The following is a 20,245-nucleotide window of genomic DNA, read 5'->3' as shown; positions in this document are numbered from 1 at the left end:
TCACCACCACCCACAGACCTTCCACTGAAAGCAACTACTGTCTCCATAGAGAGAGGTTTGGCTGACACGAAGAGCTGATTGTCTAATAAAAGGTGCTGCAATTCTTCATTCTGGGAAGAGGGCAACTAATGATGTGAGGATGTACCGCCTTCTCAGGTATAAGAGAGAGGGAAAACAATAGGAGCTAAGAATACTTACCAGCTAGAAGAGAAGGAAGTGTAGCAGTCAGAGTCAAAATGGCCTGAGGGCTGCACCTGTTAATCTCTGCCAGATTTAAAGGGCTAGCTATCAGGAGAGTATGCTAGGAAAGGTTTCTTTTGAGCCAGCAATCGCCATATAAAATCCTAGTGGAGAGAAGACACTTGTTTTTACCTTGCTGTAGCTTAGCCAGTCAAGGTCAACCTCAGGTGAGGGGAATATAGGATTGACCTTGGCTAACTAAAAAGAGGTAAAAACTACGGTGTCCTCTCCATGAGGATTTTATGTTTCTTACATTGAGATAGCTAACCCACCTTTTTTGCAGCAATGACATATTCAAAGCCTAAGAAGGTGCACCCATACCAGGCAGTTCAGCGGAAATCACAGGGAAAGAAGTTCCAACTTGCTAAGGACTAGGAATCTAGACAGAATCCTGTGTGATTATTTTCCCTTGTGTGCTTGAATTAAATATGACCTTTGGTTTTCTTTAACATGTTTTTATAATAAACTTCCAGATTTTTTTTAACATCACCTGCTTCTTGTGCCTAAAGTTTACTGGCAGTGTATCATAACTGATATCTATGCAGTCTCATTTACATTTTATGACAACTTGTCTTTTTAACTATCACCACCTAGGTTTTTCCCTGATGAGTGCACCAGAACTCTCAAATGCCTATCAACTGAAAGAGGATACTTGCTCTCTGAGGTTAGAAAATCAGAGTTACAAACCTGGGAAAGCAGCAAGGCACTGTGTAGTGGAGGGGAAAAGTTAGTTCAAAGGTCGATCACCCCAGTAGTGCCTGGGCATGTTTGCTTATTTATAGGAATTGCCCAAGTTGATCTACTTGTATTGAGGAAGGAACAGACCCCTCAAACAGTTGTTGTCTTCCAAATAACAAAGCAGGTAACTGAGGTATGGTACATTATGAAATTCAATTTATCTACATTATAAAAATGAAGTTTATCTTTAAGCAGTTACTTCTACATAATATAAAGCTTCCTGCCAACTCTGTTGGAAGGTCTCGATGAGTTTTACTACTAGCTGAAAGCAAAAGATCAAATGTTAGATATATTTTCCCCTTTAAATATTACTCATAGATAATACCACCAGGAAAACACTAAGCTCAGAGACTCAGACTTTTAAGTTCTGACTATCATGATCATCGATTAGTCTGACCTCCTGCACATTACAGGCCACAGAACCTCACCCACCCACTCCTGTAATAGGCCCATAAATTCTGGCTGAGTTATTGAAATCCTCAAATCATGATTTAAAGACTTCAAGTTACAGAGAACTCATAATTTGCACAAGTTAAAAGCTGCACGTGACCTGTGCCCCATGCTGCAGAGGAAGGCAAAAACTCTCCCAGGATCTCTACCAATCTGATCAGGGAGAAAATTCCTTCCCAACCCTAAATATGGCAATCAGATACACCCTGAGCATGAGGGGAAGACCCACCAGCCAGACACTTGGGAAAGAAGCTGCACCGTTACCAACCTGTTGAGAAGCTGGAATGCTGGGACCCTGAGCATCTGAGGAACGGGTCACAGGCAATGGAGGCACAAGATCTGTTTTTGCACTGGAAAAAAAATTGAGATTATACTAGTTTGATACCTATTGTGAAATAAAAAAGAATGCAATGAACAGGCTTCAGTTCAAAAACCCACTTGCATTTTTTTCCCCATAGGGTAATATCGAAGCTGGTCCTTATGGTAATACTTTCACATTAAGACAATAAACAATTACAGATCCAGAGAAAGAAATGTTGCTTATTCTCCTGTATTTTTTAAACATTAAGGGCAAATTCTGTGGTCTGCTAATGGGCCATAGACAGTCTCATTACCATGGGACTGGCATGCTGCCCCAACTACATGAAGATCCTCTGTAGAGAAAGGCCACACAAGCAGACTCCTTTGCATACTTCCAGGCTGTGCTCTGTAGTGGCATGATTGGGAAGTGGTGAGAATGTGTGCAGCTAGTGGATCTGTGGCTACAAATCTGCTTGCCAAGACCTTTGCTGAAGCAGGAGTATTACTGAGGCCTTGCAGAGGGGTTAGGATCTGGCTCAGAGTGGTTCATCTTTTTGGTGATAGCTATCCATATTAGTGCAAAATATCACAGGAACACCAGATCTGCCAGCACCAAAAGGGTAAATATATTTTCCCATGATTTTTTTTCTGGCTTGACAAATGAATTCCATTTTTCTGTATGGGCTTATTCATTCACAGTGACAAAGACAGAAATGACATCCAATTAGTTGACCACAAAATTTCAGCCTGGGATCTGAATGTGATGCAGTTTAGTTAATAAAGTCTCCACTACTATAAAGTAGGTAAAAAAATCAATCTATTAAAGTAACAGAAAGGAACAAGTATAACTAACCAAATTGTTGTTTGCAGTATTGTTGGTCCCAGGATATGAGAGAGGCAAGGTGGGTGGGACAATATCTTTTAGTGGACCAACTTCTGTTGGTGGAAGAAACAAACTTTTGAGCCTCATAGAGCTGACCTGAAGAAGGGCCTCATAGAGCTGACTCTTCCACCAACACTTGGTCCAATAAAAGATATCACCTCACCCACTTTGTCTAACTAGATTGCCTTCACCTGAAATGGAATTGGGAAAATCCTGCTTTTTAAGTCTGCAAATGTATCTTGAAGATTTTGAGGGAGGGAATTGCAGAACAGCTCTCTTAGGGGCAGAATAATTCCACGCAGGCGTGCATGGGGGTAGTCAGGGTTGCTCTGCACCCCTTCTAGTTCTGGCTAGTGCCTATAAGACACAATTGAGCCCCAAACTAGGAAACAGCCCTTAACACAGACCAGGTTATTAACACAGACCTAAATTAACACAGACCTAAATTATTGTTAAACTTTCTGCTTCATGTGCTTTGGCATTTCTCCACCCCACTCTCTCTTTTACTTAATCTCTAGTTTACGTGTAAAACACAAGTCTATTCTGGAAACCTAGCACTGAAATCTGACATAGGGACCCTTTATCGGTGATGTTTACCAGTTTCATACTGTTGTTTTATGTCCTTGAATTTTCCTTTTCTTGAGATCCCAGCTACAGTTTTAGGGGGCCCTTTGGAGCATCCTGAGGAGGAAGCTCCCTAGGTGCTTGCTACCATGCGGTAGTGCTGGGTGTCTGGCAGTTAATTTCCAGCCAGAAGAATGTGGTTTAGGAACTCAGATGAACTACAGATGAGAAAGCCCCAAAATGTCCCCATGTACACTCACTGGGTACCCCTCTGTTCAAAGGACACATTATTTAAGCCTGTTGCCCCTGACTCCCATCAAGAGTGATTAAATACTTTTAAAAATCTCTTATATCATACACATCTTTTAGGGGCTATTCCAGCCTAAATTAGCCTCTAAAACTGCTGGCCCATGGAACCTCTGCTCCCACAGAGACTATTCCCAGTTCAGGAAGGGAAGGGGTTTTCTTTCTAATACACACAAAATGTCTAATTAGTTTTCAGTGATGGTCTCTCTCACAGGGGAGGCACCTGCTACTCTGCCCAGCCCTGTCAGCAATTAGCCCCTTGAGAATGACACTGGGCACCAAACATGAGTATGGTCTCTTTTCTAGACAACTAGACAGGAGTTTGTGGGATAGAATTAGTAGGGAGCGGAGGCCCAAATTACTGACTTCTCCTAGCTAATAGCTTTACCAGGGTCTATCAGATTGCCCTTTCTTCTGAACAATTCACCATCAAGCAAAGCAAGCATCCAAGGCCCAGATGTCTATAAATGTTTTGTGCTTCACTGAGTCCTTAGCTCTGAAGAGTCACAAACCTTACAGGGTTGTCTGAGCACTATGTCAACACAATAGTCACATATATGCTACTACTAATTTATCTGTGATCTCTGAGGCGCATCTGCGTCACATTAAAACCATCACATTCCACATACTTCACTTCAGACAGGACAGATCTCTCGCCATCAGAGCACTGGGACCGCCGGTACTGACGGTAACTTCGGGGGGAATGTGAATGTCTGATGCGGATTGGGTCACCTTGAGTCCTAAAAGAGAAACAAAATTCACAGCAGCAGATTAATACATCTGAGACTTTGTGCTGGTGAAGGAAATTAAATCCTGAATTGTAAAATCCTCCCTTTTCCTATTCAGAATAACAAATGGATTCCTGTGCTTACTGAATTTAAAGGACTGGCCCTTTTTGTGTGTGTTTGTACTTGAAATTTTACATTTAAAATTGCACATTTCATTCGAAATGATACCTTCCTGTGTGTATGTTGGAGAATGAAATTGTTTAACAAAAAAATGGATATAAAAAAAATGGAGTCTGTGGAATTTTACCATCACCGTATTTTTTTGCTCAAGGGTGCAGCAGAAGCACATTGTAATGCAAACTGGGATTCCATTCCTGTCAGAAGCAGTTGCGCGCACCACTACACAGCCTCCCAGATGGCCCGTCATCAGAGTGAAATGAATGTCTGCTCTGAAGAGACCTGCTATGCACTGGCAATTGCCTGTGATAAGCAGGGGAAAAGGGGTCATGTAGGTCAGGCAACCACTTTAAAGAATCAGAATAAAAATGGTACATTTTTTTAAAATGGAGTTTAGAAAATTAATGTTCCCAAGGCCTCTGGCTGACACATGGTAGAGCAGAAGAGCATGGAGATTTTCTTAGCATTTAGGTGAACAGAAAGTACCTGGGGCTTAAAAATGATTCAAGTGTCTCTACTGTCCCTATTTCACCCACTCCATCCTGGATCCCCATTTTCCAAGGAGTTCAAAGGCTCAGGGATTATCAGGAGGCCATTCCTACTCTCAGATGAGCTATTCAACAGTGAGAGCCTCTAATGAAAGGGATAGTGAATGGGCGATTAAGCAACACTGAAAAAAATCCATATTCCATAATGAATAAGCTCACTCTATTTTGGTGTATGGAATCTCTTTCAACTGCTCCTCAGACAGGCCAGATGGATCCACAAGTTCTTTCCTGGAAAGGATTAGATGAGGAAGATGAAATCACAGAAATGACCAAATCCAGAACAAACAATGTATTCTTTCATTTAATTAGACCACAAAGATTTTCTGAAACCAACTATGTTCAGCATTGAAGCTATCTAGATGTCAATATAGGAAACCTATTAAGAAGTGTGCCTATTATCTTGATCACTTTCCTTGTGCATTGTACCCTATTTCCCCACCCTCTAACTGTTCTAGTTTTTTCAGACTGTATGATCTTTGGGGCAGGCATCATATCTCCACATGTCTACAACTAGTATAAGAGGGGCCCTGATTCTAACTGGTGCTGTACTGCAATATAAATAATAAAAATAAGAACATTTTGGAGGCTAGATAGGAACACACCTTAACCCTCAATGAAATGCACTAGACAATGGGCGGATATCATAGCTGGACAGAAAGAAAAAATGATAAAGTATTTCTAAAAGGCAGTTGGCTTGATTCTTCTCTGCACTGAGCAGAGTGGATATAGCACATTACCAAATCAGAATGGCAATGTTTTACACCCATGATGCATGGCATAACTGACTAAACAAGGTGCAGAACAGTAGTGAATCTGGCCCAATGACTGTCCTTCCTAAACAGAGACACTGTATACTGTACCTCCAAGTCAGTAGGTCCAGCTATACCCTGTCTTATTACTGTTTATTAAATCCAAATGCTGAACTTTCCTAAAGGCTAGACCACAGTTCTGCGGAAAAGGATCTCGGGGTTACAGTGGACAAGAAACTGGATATGAGTCAACAGTGTGCCCTTATTGCCAAGAAGGCTAACAGCATATTGGGCTGCATTAGTAAGAGCATTGCCAGCAGATTGAGGGAAGTGATTATTTCCCTCTATTACCCCTCACTGGTAAGGCCACATTTGGAGTATTGTGTCCAGTTTTGGGCCCCCCACTTCCGGAAGGATGTGGACAAATTGGAGAGAATCCAGAGGAGGGCAACAAAAATGATTAGGGGGCTGAAGCACATGACTTATAAGGAGAGGCTGAGGGAACTAGGCTTGTTTAGTCTGCAGAAGAAAAGAACAAGGTGGGATTTGATAGCAGCCTTTAACTACCCGAAAGGGGGTTCCAGAGAGGATAGAGCTAGGCTGTTCTCAGTGGTAGTAGGTGACAGAACAAGGAGCAGTGGTCTCAAGTTACAGGGGGGGAGGTCTAGGTTGGATATTAGGAAAAACGTTTTCACTAGGAGGGTGATGAAGCACTGGAATGGGTTACCTAGGGAGGTGGTGGAATCTACATCTGTAGAGGTTTTTAAGGTGTGGCTTGACAAAGCCCTGGCTGGGATGATTTAACTGGGGTTGGTCCTGCTTTGAGCAGGGGGTTAGACTAGATGACCTCCTGAGGTGCCTTCCAACCCTTATCTTCTATGATTCATTCTAGCAAAATGTTTTACCCACACCTTCGTTTTATAATTTACATAAAGGAACTTAAGAGTTTCAAAGTAACAATACTTACTGAATATGTTTCCATAACTCTTCCTTTGCTTGTACATCTGGGCTTCTCCTATAAACACCAACACACACACATACACACACACACACAAGAGAGTCAGATCTATGAAAATGTCATATTACCTGATGTGTTGCTGCACACTGATGACCTTAATGGCACACATCATGCACAGAAATTGTGCCAAGTGTAATCTGACACTGAATTGAATGATAAAGTTTGTTATCTAGGGAAAAGAATTAAACTTCACTGAAAATGAAAAGTCATTTCTTGAATGAAATGCTCTGAGTTGAATCACAATTTCTTTTCCTCTTGCCTTCAGCAAAGCTATGTATAAAACTTTCAAAACAAAGGAGTTCTTCATTACAAGCTGGAGCAAGCTAGAGCCACCTCTGCCTCAAGCTATCCCATGTGAACTTGGCACAACTGAGGTCTCTCAGGGTCTGTCTACACTGTAGCTGGAAGCAAGCCTCGCAGTCCTAGTAGACAGATTGTGCTAATAAGGCTCACACTGGCGCTCTAAAATAGCTGTAAAGGGCTGTCCATTAATTACATAATGCATTAGGTGGTGGGTGGGATCTTAATTTTGCATGTTTATTTCCGTGTAACAGAGTATTACAAGGGAGTAGACAGGTCTTGAAAAAGCACCAAAAAAGGTGTTATATAAATTTTGGACATATGGATGTTGCGCCACTGGCAGCGGCTCAGGCTAGCTACCTGAGCTAGGACCAAGTGGCTAGCCCGCACTTCCACTGGTGTCACAACGCCCACACAGCTATTTTTAGAGCACTAGCTCAAGCCCCACTCGGCTGAGTCTGTCTACTTGGGCTGGAAGGGTGTAGACATGCCCTATGTTCTAGGAGTTAAATTCACCCAGTCGCAGCAGGCCTACACAAGCTCTCTTGCCACTTAAGCCCCATGCAGAGGCAGGAAGGGGCAGACAGAGTGATCACACAGGGGGATAGAACACATCCAGTCCTAGTAGTTTATGTGGATCCAGTGATGAGACCCCCTTGTGCAGTTTTGGTCTCTATTCCAGGCTATAAACTGGAACAAATGGCGAAGGAGGAGATGCACTGGAGCCCCCAGGGCCTCCCCTCAGTTTGGGAGCAGAATTCCTGCTGAGTTCACAGCACACAGCCTATTTCCTTCGGGTCAGTTACCAGGATTATCTGGGTATATCTCTTTTAATCATTTCCCTGCCATTGCAGGGGGTTTATGCACTGGCGCATCTTGGTCCCTCTTATTCTATCTTCGAGTGATTGCTCATATCCATTCCCATTTAGGTGTGTGTGCGCTCCGTGCACAGTTTCTTGGAACTTTTTTGCCCTAAGCAGTCCCGGTAGAGTCGGCTCAGGCGCCCCCTGGAGTCCCGCGCCCATGTCGCGGTACATAGGGCACTGCCAACCCCACCGGCCCCCAGTTCCTTCTTTCCGCCCGTTGACGGTTGTTGGAACTTTGCTTCTTGCTTGCAAGTCGCAAACCCTTAGCTCTTTTGTTATTCGCATCGTTATAAACCAGTTAGTAGATAGTTTGGAAAACCCTCAGGGGTTCTTTCTCTTCGTTGGGCCATACCTGGCTCAACAGGTTTCAAACAGAGCACTGAATGTGCTAAGCCGGTCCCTGTGAGTGACCCTCACTCACGCTGCCTCCAATGCCTCGGGGAGCAGCACCGCAGGGACAGATGTAAAATCTGCAGGGCCTTCAAGCCGCGGACCCAGAAGGAGAGAGGCGCGGCTGAAGGCGATATTGATGGAGTCCGCTCTACGTCCGGACCCCGAGCCAGCGCGGTCATCTGCGGCACCGAGCGTCTCCTCGGTGCGGAGCGCTCCGCCGGCACCGACATCATCCAAGGGGCCGGCACCGAAGCGCCGCAAAGAGACAGCGCGCCGGGACTCCTCCACACCGCCGTCCTGGCACCGGGGGAGTCCGGAGATGCCCCAGCCACGTGCCGTAGAGGTTTCTCCGGCACCGGCATCTCTACGCAAGGAGCCCTCCCCAACTCCTCGGAGTGGGGCAGAGCCCTTGCAGGGGCCGTCAACGCCAGAGGCGTTCGCCGCGGCACGCGCCCTCATGGGCCTGCCCACGCCTCCGCCCCTCCCTCAGCCGAGGTTGGGGCTCGCGTCTCAGGGTAAGCCCGTAATGGGTGGACCCGGTGGGTGGAGACAGGAGTCGAAGTCTCCCCCCAGACGGTCGTGGAGGGTGGAGAGTGCGGGCTCCCTTCCCAGCTCCGGCACCGAGTCCAGATCCCCGACACCGTGGACAGTCCGGTGCGGATCATCCGGACAGCCTCCCACGACGGCACAGACCCCAGATCCCGTCAACGGCACAGCCTGAGTCAACGCACCGCCGCCGCGGCAGACCCCATCATTGCCGTCTGCGGCAAAGCCAGCTGCACCGTCGCCGACTATGGCACCGCTACTCGCGGCACCGGCGCCATCGGCACCGCTACTCGCTGGGCACCGACGCATAGTCCATCCCGCACTCGGTCCCGCTCTAAAGGTCGGCACCGATCCAGATCCCGGTCCCGATCTTCTCGCCCGCACCGACGGCACCGCTCCCGGTCACCTAAAGGGGGCAAATGCCGTTGGAAATCCTCAAGAGGAAGGAGATGCTCGGGCTCAAGCAACTCCTCCTCCCGCTGGCACCACTCGCGACGGCACCGACATTCGCCGTAGTCCTCCAGTTCCCGGAGCCGCTCCCCTAAGGCCAGGAGCAAACGCCGCTCCAGTGGATCCGGGTCTAGATCACGGCACCGGGTGACCCACTCGGCACCAATGCCGGCTCCACAATGGCCCCAGGGACCTTGGCAGTGGCCTTATTGGGGCCCTTGGGGTACACAGGTGGGACAGGCGACTGTTTCCCTCAAATCATCAGGGGCACCACTGCCTCCGCCTCCAGCGTCCCACAGGGAAAGAGATCACCCCTCGGACGAGGGATCCGATCCGGAGGAAGGCCCCTCCACAGGGCCCCTTCCCCAGTCCTCCTCCTCATCCCCCGATGACGTCACCTTCTGGGGTCGCAAAGGTCCATGGTAGGACTTTCGAGCCCACCAGGACATGTTAAAAAGAGTCGCTGGTAACCTGGGACTAGATCTCAAGGAGCTCTCCGAGGAGGAGGACCCCCTATTTGGAGCCTCGGGGATGGTAGGGCCATCTAGGGTAGCCCTCCCGATTCACGAGAGGGTGCTCAAGGTGGCCAAGTCCCTTTGGCAGACTCCAGCCTCGGTCCCCCCAACTGCCAAAGGGGCCGAGAAAAAGTACTCCGTCCCTGTGGAGGGGGTGGAGTACTTATACACCCATCCGGCACCGTGCTCTCTGGTTGTTGATGCTGTCAACCAGAGAGAGAGGAAAGGGGTCAAGCCAACACCCCAAAAAATAAGGATGCCAAGAAGTTGGACCTTTTTGGCCGTAAGGCCTATACAACAGCGTCTCTGCAGCTGAGGATCGCCAACCACCAGGCGCTCCTAGGGAGGTACAACCTCAACCTATGGTCCTCGCTGCAGAGGCTTGCTGAGGTCCTTCCACAGGTCCTGTCCCAGGACAAGACTGCGGACTTTATGGCGGTGATAGAGGAAGGGGCCACGGTGGCGGGAGCGGCCCTGAACTCTTCCAGCGATGCGGCGGACGCCGCTAGTCGGGCCATAGCATCGGCCATCGCCATGAGTAGGGCCTCGTGGCTTCAGTCGTCGGGTCTGTCCCAGGAAGCCCAGCGCACCATCCAGGATCTTCCTTTCGATGGAACTGGGCTTTTCGCGGACACCACTGACGACAAGTTACACGCCCTCAAGGACTCGAGGGCCACGCTACGCTCCCTGGGGATTTACACCCCTCAGGCTGCGAGGCGTCAAAACCGCCCTCAGGGCCAATGGCAGCCTCAACAACCACCGAGGCAGCCCCCTAGACCTGCTCAACCCAGAAGGGGTCCTAACCCCTTTAGAGGCCCTAACCGCCGTAATCGTTCGGGGTCTTCGGCAGGGACCCGTGGCTCGAATAAGGGCCAGAATAATAAAAAGTCCTTTTGATGGTGCGCAAGGGGGTGGTACTCTTACTTAACCCCTGCCTCTTGACCGACCCTTTGCCCACAGATTACGGCCGTACTACGTCCACTGGCAAAGTGTCACATCGGACCAATGGGTCCTTGGTATAGTCCGCAGGGGCTATGCTCTGCAGCTCACGGCCTTCCCCCTGGACTCCCCTCCGGTCCAATCTCCCTTCAGGGACCCACTTCACGAGCAACTCCTCACTCAGGAAGTCTGCTCCCTCCTCCGGCTGGGGGCGGTGGAGGAGGTCCCACCAGGGGAAAGGGACAAGGGTTTTACTCCTGATACTTCTTGATCCCCAAGGCCAAAGGGGGACTGAGGCCCATTCTGGACCTCCGCCGTCTGAACAAGTTTATCAGACGCCTGAAGTTCTGGATGGTCTCCCTGGCCTCGATCATTCCTCTCCTGGACCCAGGGGACAGGTATGCAGCCCTCGATCTCAGGGACGCATACTTTCACATTTCTATCCTCCCGGAACACAGAAGGTTCCTAAGATTCATGGTAGCTGGTATCCACTACCAATTTACAGCCCTGCCATTTGGTCTTTCGTCTGCCCCCAGGGTTTTTACAAAGTGTATGGCAGTGGTGGCAGCGCATTTGTGCCGCAAAGGAGTCCAGATATTCCCATACCTGGACGATTGGCTGATCCGGGGCAGGTCCTGGGGCCATGTCAGGAACAGCCTGGAACTCACATGCGCAGCGTGCACCGACCTGGGTCTGCTCATCAACGAGCAGAAATCCATTCTCACCCCGGTGCAGCGCATAGAGTTCATTGGGGCCACGCTAGACGCCACCCAGGCCAGAGCCTTCCTCCTGAGACCCCGCTTCGAGGCAATGGCTGCCTTGATAGACGACCATCACAGGTCCCCCATGACGACAGCCAGGTGATGCCTTCAGCTGTTGGGACACATGGCAGCCTGCACATACGTGGTGCGGTTAGCTCGCCTCAGGCTCAGGCCCCTTCAGAGGTGGCTAGCCTCTGTGTACGCCCCAATCAGACATCCTCTCCACAGGATAGTCACCTTACCCACCCCAGTACTGACTTCCCTACTTTGGTGGAAGGACCTGAGGGAGGTGTTGAAGGGAGTTCCCTTCAGGGAGATGGTACCGTCGGTAACCTTGATCACCGACGCCTCCGATGTGGGGTGGGGAGCACACATCACGGGCAACCTCAGTACCCAAGGGCGCTGGTCACCAAGCGAGATCTCCCTGCACATCAACGTCAGGGAACTCAGGGCAGTCTGCCTTGCTTGCAAGGTCTTCCTCTGGTTCGTTCCGGGGCAGAGTGGTACAGGTCCTAACGGACAACACGGCAGCCATGTTCTATATGAACAGGCAGGGGAGAGCACACTCCTCGGCCCTGTGCCAGGAAGCCATGTTGCTCTGGGACCTGGCAGTGAGGCACGACTTCCACATAGCTGCCTCTCACCTCCCGGGGGTCAGGAACAATGAGGCGGACCGCCTCAGCAGATCGTTCCTCCCCCGGCACGATTGGTCACTACACCAGGAGGTGGTAAATTCCATCTTCCAAAGGTGGGTGGTTCCTCATCTGGACCTGTTCGCATCGGCCTGGAACAGGAAATGCCCGACGTTCTGCTCACTCCAAGGGCGCGAACCAGGCTCCGTTTCCGATGCGTTCCTGATAGAATGGACGGGGACCCTCATGTATGCTTTTCCCCCCCGTCCCCTTACTATCCAGAGTCCTCTTGAAAATCAAGAGAGACAAGGCAGACATCATACTGATCGCCCCAGCCTGGCCGAGACAGCATTGGTTCAGAATATTGCTGGACCTGTCCATAGCCACGCCCCTGCCGCTCCCGAAGCGTCACGACCTGCTCTCCCAGGACCAGGGTCGCCTGCTCCACCCAGACCTGGACTCCCTCCACCTGACAGCGTGGAGACTCTGTGGCTAACAGAGGGAGAGAGAACTTGCTCCCTACAGGTGCAGCAGGTCTTACTTAACAGCAGGAAACCTTCCACCCAGTTGATGTACAGGGCCAAGTGGAAGCGGTTTACATGTTGGGCTCAGTCCCGGGGCATCCTACCGAGCTCCTCGCTAATTCAGGCGATTTTGGAGTACCTCCTTCACCTAAAGCTGCAGGGCTTAGCCCTGGCCTCTCTCAAGGTACACCTGGCAGCCATCTCGGCTTTCCACCAGCCGATGGAGGGCAGATCCCTGTTCTCACACCCCATGTCATCTAGGTTCCTTAAAGGGGTGGAGAGGCTATATCCCCAGGTCCGTGACCCGGTGCCTCCCTGGAATTTGAACCTGGTCCTCGCCATGTTGACGGGCCCCCCCTTCGAGCCCTTGGCGACATGCCCGTTGCTCGTACTCTCATGAAAGGTGTCCTTCCTGGTGGTCATCACATCGGCCAGAAGGGTCTCTGAGATAAGGGCCTTAACCTCAGAGCCTCCCTATACGGTCTTTTACAAAGACAAGGTCCGACTGAGACCCCACCCGGCCTTCCTGCTGAAGGTGGTGTCCCAGTTTCATTATAACCAGGATATCTTCCTCCCTGTGTTTTTTCCCAAACCACACGCTTCGGAGGAGGAGCGGAGATGGCACTCCCTGGATGTCAGAAGAGCCTTGGCCTTCTACCTCGAGAGGACCAAGCCCTTCCGGAAGCTGTTTGTGGCAGTGGTGGACTGGATGAAAGGCTCACCGGTCTCCAACTAGTGCATCTCCACCTGGATCACCGCCTGCATCAAGACCTGTTATGAGCAGGCAAAGGTACCGCTTCCAGGGGCTGTAACGGCACACTCGACCAGGGCCCAGGCCTCATCTGCGGCCTTCCTGGGGAGAGTGCCCCTGCAGGACATCTGCAGAGCAGCGACCTGGTCGACGGTGCATACCTTTACGTCCCACTACGCCATAGTTCAACAGGCGAGAGAGGATGCCGGGTTTGGTAGAGCCATCCTGGCCAGGGCGGCGCAACGCTAACTCCTACCCACCTCCAGGTATGGCTATCTAGTCACCTAAATGGGAATGGATATGAGCAATCACTCGAAGATAGAAAACAGGATTACTTACCAGTAACTGTTGTTCTTTGAGATGTGTTGCTCATATCCATTCCGCACCCACCCTCCGTCCCCACTGTCGGAGTCGGCAGAAAGAAGGGACTGGGGGCCGGTGGGGTCGGCAGTGCCCTATGTACCGCGACATGGGCGCGGGACTCCAGGGGGCGCCTGAGCCGACCCTACCGGGACTGCTAAGGGCAAAAAAGTTCCGAGAAACTGTGCACGGAGCGCACACACACCTAAATGGGAATGCATATGAGCAACACATCTCGAAGAACAACAGTTACTGGTAAGTAACCCTGTTTTTTCTGCCTGTGGTCTCCTGTGGACTGTAAAATGTAGGTTTCATTTTGGTTGTTGAGTTTAGTGTTTGGGTGCTGGGTGGTGTTGGTGGCCTGTGATATACAGAAGATCAGACTAGATGATCTAGCAAAATCCCTTCTGGCCTTAAACTCTATGCCTCTATGAGCTCAACCATAGAAAGATGTGATAATATAAATATAATATTGAAAAAAGCTGTGTTAGCAAAGGATCATCTATTTAAATGGTCAAGTTAAGCAAGAAGGACCTGGGATACAGAATAGCTCAAGAGATTTGGTCAATAGGATACAAAGCATTTTGAATATGATGGACCAAAGGACCAAAATGCGCTCCATCCTGCAAGCATGCAAAACGGAGAAGAGGCCTGGCACAATTGCTGATTTGCACTCCCTGAGCCCAAAGACTGCATAGGGCTAGCGTGCATAGTGGCACTAGCCTCTCCAAAGAGTATGGGGCTATGACCTGGCCCCACATCCCTGCACTAGCTAATCATATACTGCATCCTCTAAAAGAGTATTACAGTACCTTCACTCAGCACAGCTCTGGAAGGCACAATGCCTCTCGGAGCACCCGTGGGTTGGTGCTCCTACACACATCCATCCAACATGGGGCAGTGCTTCAAGGCAAAAGTGAACAATGACCTTTGTTCAAATGAATTGGGAGTTTCGATCCAGTAACTAGCTGACAGTAAGCCACCATCACAACCGGCACCCTTGCTGGCAATCTCAAATTGATAGATGACTTCAGTGGGAGCAGGAGCAGGTTCTAAGGGAACAGCCCAGGACTGAATGGGCACAGAGAATGAACCACGTTCTCATCTCTTGGAGTGTACCCTGTCCAAGTCAGAGACCAGGCCTTCCTAACAGGCTAGTGGGGAGAAGCTTCCATTACTCCTCCTTGTGTTGCATCTGCTCTATAGACAGAGGACTTCAGTCTCTGGGGCTGACGTTCTGGCACCATTCATTCTTTGGCACTGACCAAAATGGCCATACATCAGACCAGGAGGAAGCTGCACAGGGGAGTGATGTGCAACTGTGGAGTCTACTTCCATTTCCTAATTGACTCACGCAGCTAGGCAGAGTTCCTGTGCATGGCATCCAGCAACTCCTTGGAGTCCTTTGCAGAGTGGCGGGTGCTGTCTGAGGTTCTCTGCTCAGTGTCCCCATCTGGTTCCTTTGGTTTAAATGTTTGACCCTCATCCTTGTTCCTGTATTTTTTCATTTTTTGTCCCATGCATTTACTTGGTTCTGGGCTGTTTGGCCCCACTCTCATTTGACGGCCAAGCTTTTTGTTCATATTGGGCTTAGGCCCTCCAATTCCTGCAACTGAAATAGGTCGGCACCTTTCATAAATTCTAACCGCATTAGAGGAAAAAGAAACAGAGGACAAAAGTGGGTCCCACTTTTGGGCGTGCTTAATCAGGAGCGACAGCCAGCAATAACGCCACTTGTTCCTTGTTTAGCTTGACCATTTAACTGGCTATGTCTTTTCTAATGTGACTGTTTATAACAATAAATAAATAAGTAATAACTATTACTCTAGTTGAACCACAAGTTATAGGCTGGGCACAGGAACTACCTGAGTGAAATTATATGGCCTGTATTATGCATAGGGTCCCCTTTGGCCTTAAATCTCTCTGAATAATAGTAAGAATAATTAATTGTTACATTGACATAGACTCAGACTATAAGGTCAAAAAAGACCATTATGATCATCTAGTCTGACCTCCTGCACAATGCAGGCCACAGAACTTCACCCATCCACTCCTGTAAAAGATCCCGAATCATAGTGCTTTTCTTCCCCCACGGTCCCATTTTTACACAACTAAAAATTGTTTTTTCACATTTCTAGACATTAACAGTGGAATTTTTAAAAGCACCCAGCACTGGCTTAACCCCGCTCCCTCTGAAGTTAGTAGGCTTCATTGTCTTCAACAGGAGCAGAGTTCGGTTCTTTTGAAACTCTCTCACTGTTATACTAGATCAGGGCTAGAGATACTCTGAAATGAAAGGATGCAGAGATCTGAAAGAAGAGTGGGGAGAGGAGGGTATGACAGAGTTCTGCATTGGTGTTCAATGTAAAGAAGTGTCTGCTGAATTGATATCAAACTCCTTAGTGGCAGAGCCTAACCAAATAGTTTAAAGCTCCCCGGTATTGCAGATTGCCTTTTCTTTCGTGGAAGAATTGAAGATGTTTTTGTTTCACCTTTCACATATGAGTTATGTCTAGGTTTCAGCGTAGGGGAATAACATTTAATTACATTTGTATTGATTTAATATTAAATGTTTTGCAGATGATTTAGAGATAGGTCAAAGAACTGTTAACTTCTGAAATTTTACAGGTGTTCAGGTGCTGAAAGATATGGTAGTGACTGGCACTATATAAATACGAGAGAGATCAGAAAGGTGGGAAATATCCTTTGCATTTATGGTTCTCTAATGGCATTCAAAGTAAATCTTTTTACAATTTTTTAAAGTTTTATCATGAAACCTGATGGGTTTTTTATGTATGTCAATGTATTTCTTCTTCTCTACTCTCCCACTTCTACTCTTCTCTCTCTTCTGCCTTCACCTCTTTCCCCTCCTCTTCTTCCTTTATGCCATGGTGCTTTCACCTCCCTGAGGTAACAGCTAGGTACATGAAAGGGGAGGGATTTTAACGGCATATTCCACCCTTAAGTCTTAACTGATTTCTCCTCTCATTCAATCCCAGGCTCACAAAGCAGCAGCTGTGAACTCTGCACTCACCCTGGGGCTCTTCTGAATAATCAGCCGCTAGGGAATGTGAAAGTTCAATGCAAGATGCACCCAGCTCCTCAAGGGAGGCTAAGTGTATTGCTTTTATAATGCTCATAAGTCCTAGCTAACCTGGGGTAGGAGAGTGCCCAGCTCACTCCTGGACCCAGTGCTTCCACAAGGGAAGGTATTGTGCAATCCACTATATCACTGAATTAGGCCATATTTTTCCTTTTTATTTTAATTTTTTTGGCAAATAAAACTGTTCATTACTTGGCCCTGGGTGTCCCAGTATCACCCATCATTGCCAACAACATGATTTGCACTGAGAAATCCTGACTTCTGGTGTAAAGTCTTAATACTAGGCATGATAAGAAGCTACTTTGACTTTTCACCATTCTGTAGAAGCCATATATCCTGAACCTGTAAACAATTCCACTGCATATTTTTGAGCTTTCATTCTTAATGCATATCATCACTCAACATCAAGGGACAAGGGACTTTCCCATTAAATCAAAGGCATCCTTGATCATTAATGCCAAACAACAGTCTCTCTCTCTCCTTCCCCCCACCTCATTTTACAATCCAACGTTTAGAGAAGAGTTCAGCTACTGTGTTATGCATAATGTGTATTCAGACTGTCCTGTTATAAATGTGAACTGAGTTCTGAACAGACAGTACCTTCTGGACAGTTCCTAAGCTAATCAGATTCTCTAGTGCTCAAGGAATCTAATGGGAATTTCCATTAAAAGGTATGTCTCCAAGTTTTTTTTAAATTTAATTTAATTTTTGTTTGTTTTTTTACAAGCCCAAACAGCCCTAGATACTAATAGGATCTACATTCATTTTATGCCTGGATCGCTACCCTTATTAACAATTCATTCTGAATTCATGATTTGCAACTAGGCAGCATTTAATGGATTAAATAGCCACAGAATTTAATGGCCATTCTTCTCAATTAAAAAGAATCCCCTTTGGCTACACAGATGTTTCACTTGAACTCTTGAAAATAAACCTGGCAGAACTAGAATTTGGAGCTTTTTACATTGGCTGTTGCCATAAAAAGAAACAAGGGTCAAATACTTGTCAAATATTTTTTTCCAAGAAAAAATGTAGCAAAAAAACTAACACTGGTTAATGTTATGCATTATCAAACAAATAAGGGTGATGAGCCAAATTAAACCAGAACCAATTAGAGCTAATTTGTCCCTCAAGCTCCTAAAGTGAACCCAATTTGTAGTTAAGTTGAATAGGGGAGACAGTAGTTAATACAAAGACCATGTCCATATTATTAAAATAACCGAGTTCAATGCTGATTGTTAAATGTGTTAAATGTGTGAACTGGAATGAATGTTATGCCCAGACTAAAATAAGTAAACCCAAACAACCCACACCCTGCACTAGGGACCTCATTTTTCTGTTTTACATAAGTCAAGCTATGTTATCACACAGCTGAGCCACAACCAACCTTAATAAATGCCGTTATACCCTGCTGTAGCTTGGGTTTATCAGTCTTGTTTAATTTTGTATGCAGTGGCTGTAGCTGTGTTGATCCCAGGATATTAGACAGACAAGGTGGGTGAGGTAATATCTGTTATTGGACCAACTTCTGGCAGTGAGAGAGACAAGCTTTTGAGTGTGGGGCTCCAAAGCTTGTCTCTCTCACCACCAGAAGTTGGTCCAATAACAGATATTACCTCACTCACTGTGTCTCTCTTGTTTAATTTTGCCATTTAAATGGTTAAAAAGCCTTTTATTTGATCATTTTTGTAAGAAACATCTTTAAAGAGCTTATGTTTTCTTTTTCCAGAATGTTTTTGTCCACATCTAATATTTTTATTGTTAATTTGTTTTGTTGTGTTTTGCATAGAAAAATAAACAAATTATGGAAAAAACACATATCTTAAGAATTGTCCCCTCACCATCTATGAACTTGTCTTATTCTGAAAAGCACTGTGTACATTTATACTGCTATATCATTTAATGAAAATATAACCTATCAAAGCCTTTTACACCACTGCCTTAGTCAGTGTGTTTTCTCATTGTATCAGTTAAATTAGCCACAAGAGGGAGCCTCTGGTGTCTCCTTAATGTAATAGAAATGTATTTGGCAAAGAAAAAGTTAGTTATAAATTTTATAAAAGGGCTAGAAATTCAGAGTGCACTTCCTGGTTTAAAGCATGCTCTCTATACAGTAGGTAACAAATAGTAATGGAAAACAAACTTACTTTATGTTTTATAGCTTCAATACAAATGAATTATCATATTGACACTTTTTAGCTATATATTTTCTTACAATAAATCTACCTATTAACATTTTATTTTTAGGTGATGTTAAAAGTGAAAAGATCTGTACAAAGCCTGTAAAAATCTCAATATTTGGAATTTTAATGGCACTGCCTATTTAATGACACTACCCAAAGTTGTGACATATCAAGCTAGGGATAAAAATGGGTTCTGATGACATTGGTAACCATGAGAATAGAACTCAGGTGGCTTGTAATATCAGAACTGTGAAATGTCAACATAGGTATACAGCTTTATATCATAGTTTGGTTTTGTTCTTCATATTCAATAGATAAGAGTAAAATAGGTGCACATTTGTATCTTGTATGTATTCATCAACTTTCAGTTTATTTCCACTGCACCCTGGTGAATAAATCCTTCCAGTCACAAGTTATTAAAGTAATTTTGCAGATTTAAAAAAATCTTTTAACTGTGGTACAACCCTCAAAGTAAATTCTTTTTTTTCCCCCTCACAGATCTTCACTTTAAGGGGAAGCTCTCTGGAATTAGAACTGCAATCTACACAAGGTGATGAATTGAAACAATTCAGGACTTACCCTCAACTTACCTATAAGCAAATTTTCATTATATCTTTTCACTGAGGGGTCAAGATCACCCCTTCTTATACAAAGCCTGAGTAATCGTATTTGTGAGTGGAGCAAACCAGACAAAAGGCAGTTGTTCCATTCTGCAGGCAAAGTAGATGTTACCACCCCTTTGCAATCCATGCGCAGGGGTCTGACACAACTTAGTGTGGGTAAGTATTATTTCTTGGTCCTGCTGTGCCAGCATATTTAAAAAAAAACCCAACCCCACCTGGATTCATAACATAACATGCTATATGTGGGTTCAATTGTATTTATTCCTCCCCACCCAACTAAGCTTTTAAAGTATTGGTGCTCTTGGTAGAAAAGTCTGACCCACCCATTTTTATTAGTTTACATTTTGAAATCAATGGTTAATTTTGTGTTAACTTGTGTTGACTATTTCCCAGTTCCTTGGGTGCCAAAACTTGGACCGTGTCTACTGGTGACATGGAGGTGCAGCGTCCTAGCAAAGGCCTGCATCTGTCCCCAAATACTGTATTAGAAACTTTTTATTGTTTTTATTGTATATTTTTTAAAAAATCCAAAATCTATAATTCTTTATGAGGGGAAATAAATTCAGCAATTTGATGCTTTACACAGCTTCTGTAGGTC

At 46.5% G+C, this 20,245-nt stretch overlaps 1 protein-coding gene across 1 annotated transcript in view; it reads right to left on the bottom strand.

Moving 5' to 3' along the window:
- The window catches only part of EPB41L4A (erythrocyte membrane protein band 4.1 like 4A), a 209,401-nt gene that overhangs the window by 7,180 nt on the left and 181,976 nt on the right, over nt 1-20,245 (bottom strand). The window contains exons 20-23 of the mRNA XM_067568812.1: nt 6,651-6,698; nt 5,094-5,162; nt 4,111-4,221; nt 1,697-1,778 (exon numbers count right to left, since the gene is read on the bottom strand). Coding sequence (XP_067424913.1) covers nt 1,697-1,778; nt 4,111-4,221; nt 5,094-5,162; nt 6,651-6,698 — 310 coding nt within the window. The remainder of the gene's footprint in view (nt 1-1,696; nt 1,779-4,110; nt 4,222-5,093; nt 5,163-6,650; nt 6,699-20,245) is intronic.

Source organism: Emydura macquarii, unplaced genomic scaffold, assembly GCF_026122565.2.
Source record: "Emydura macquarii macquarii isolate MOO-44397 ecotype Brisbane River unplaced genomic scaffold, CSIRO-AGI_Emac_v2 contig_2897, whole genome shotgun sequence".
Classification (NCBI taxonomy): Eukaryota; Metazoa; Chordata; order Testudines; family Chelidae; genus Emydura; species Emydura macquarii.
Note: the sequence above shows the minus strand (reverse complement) of the source record. Positions and strands in the feature narration are given on the sequence as shown.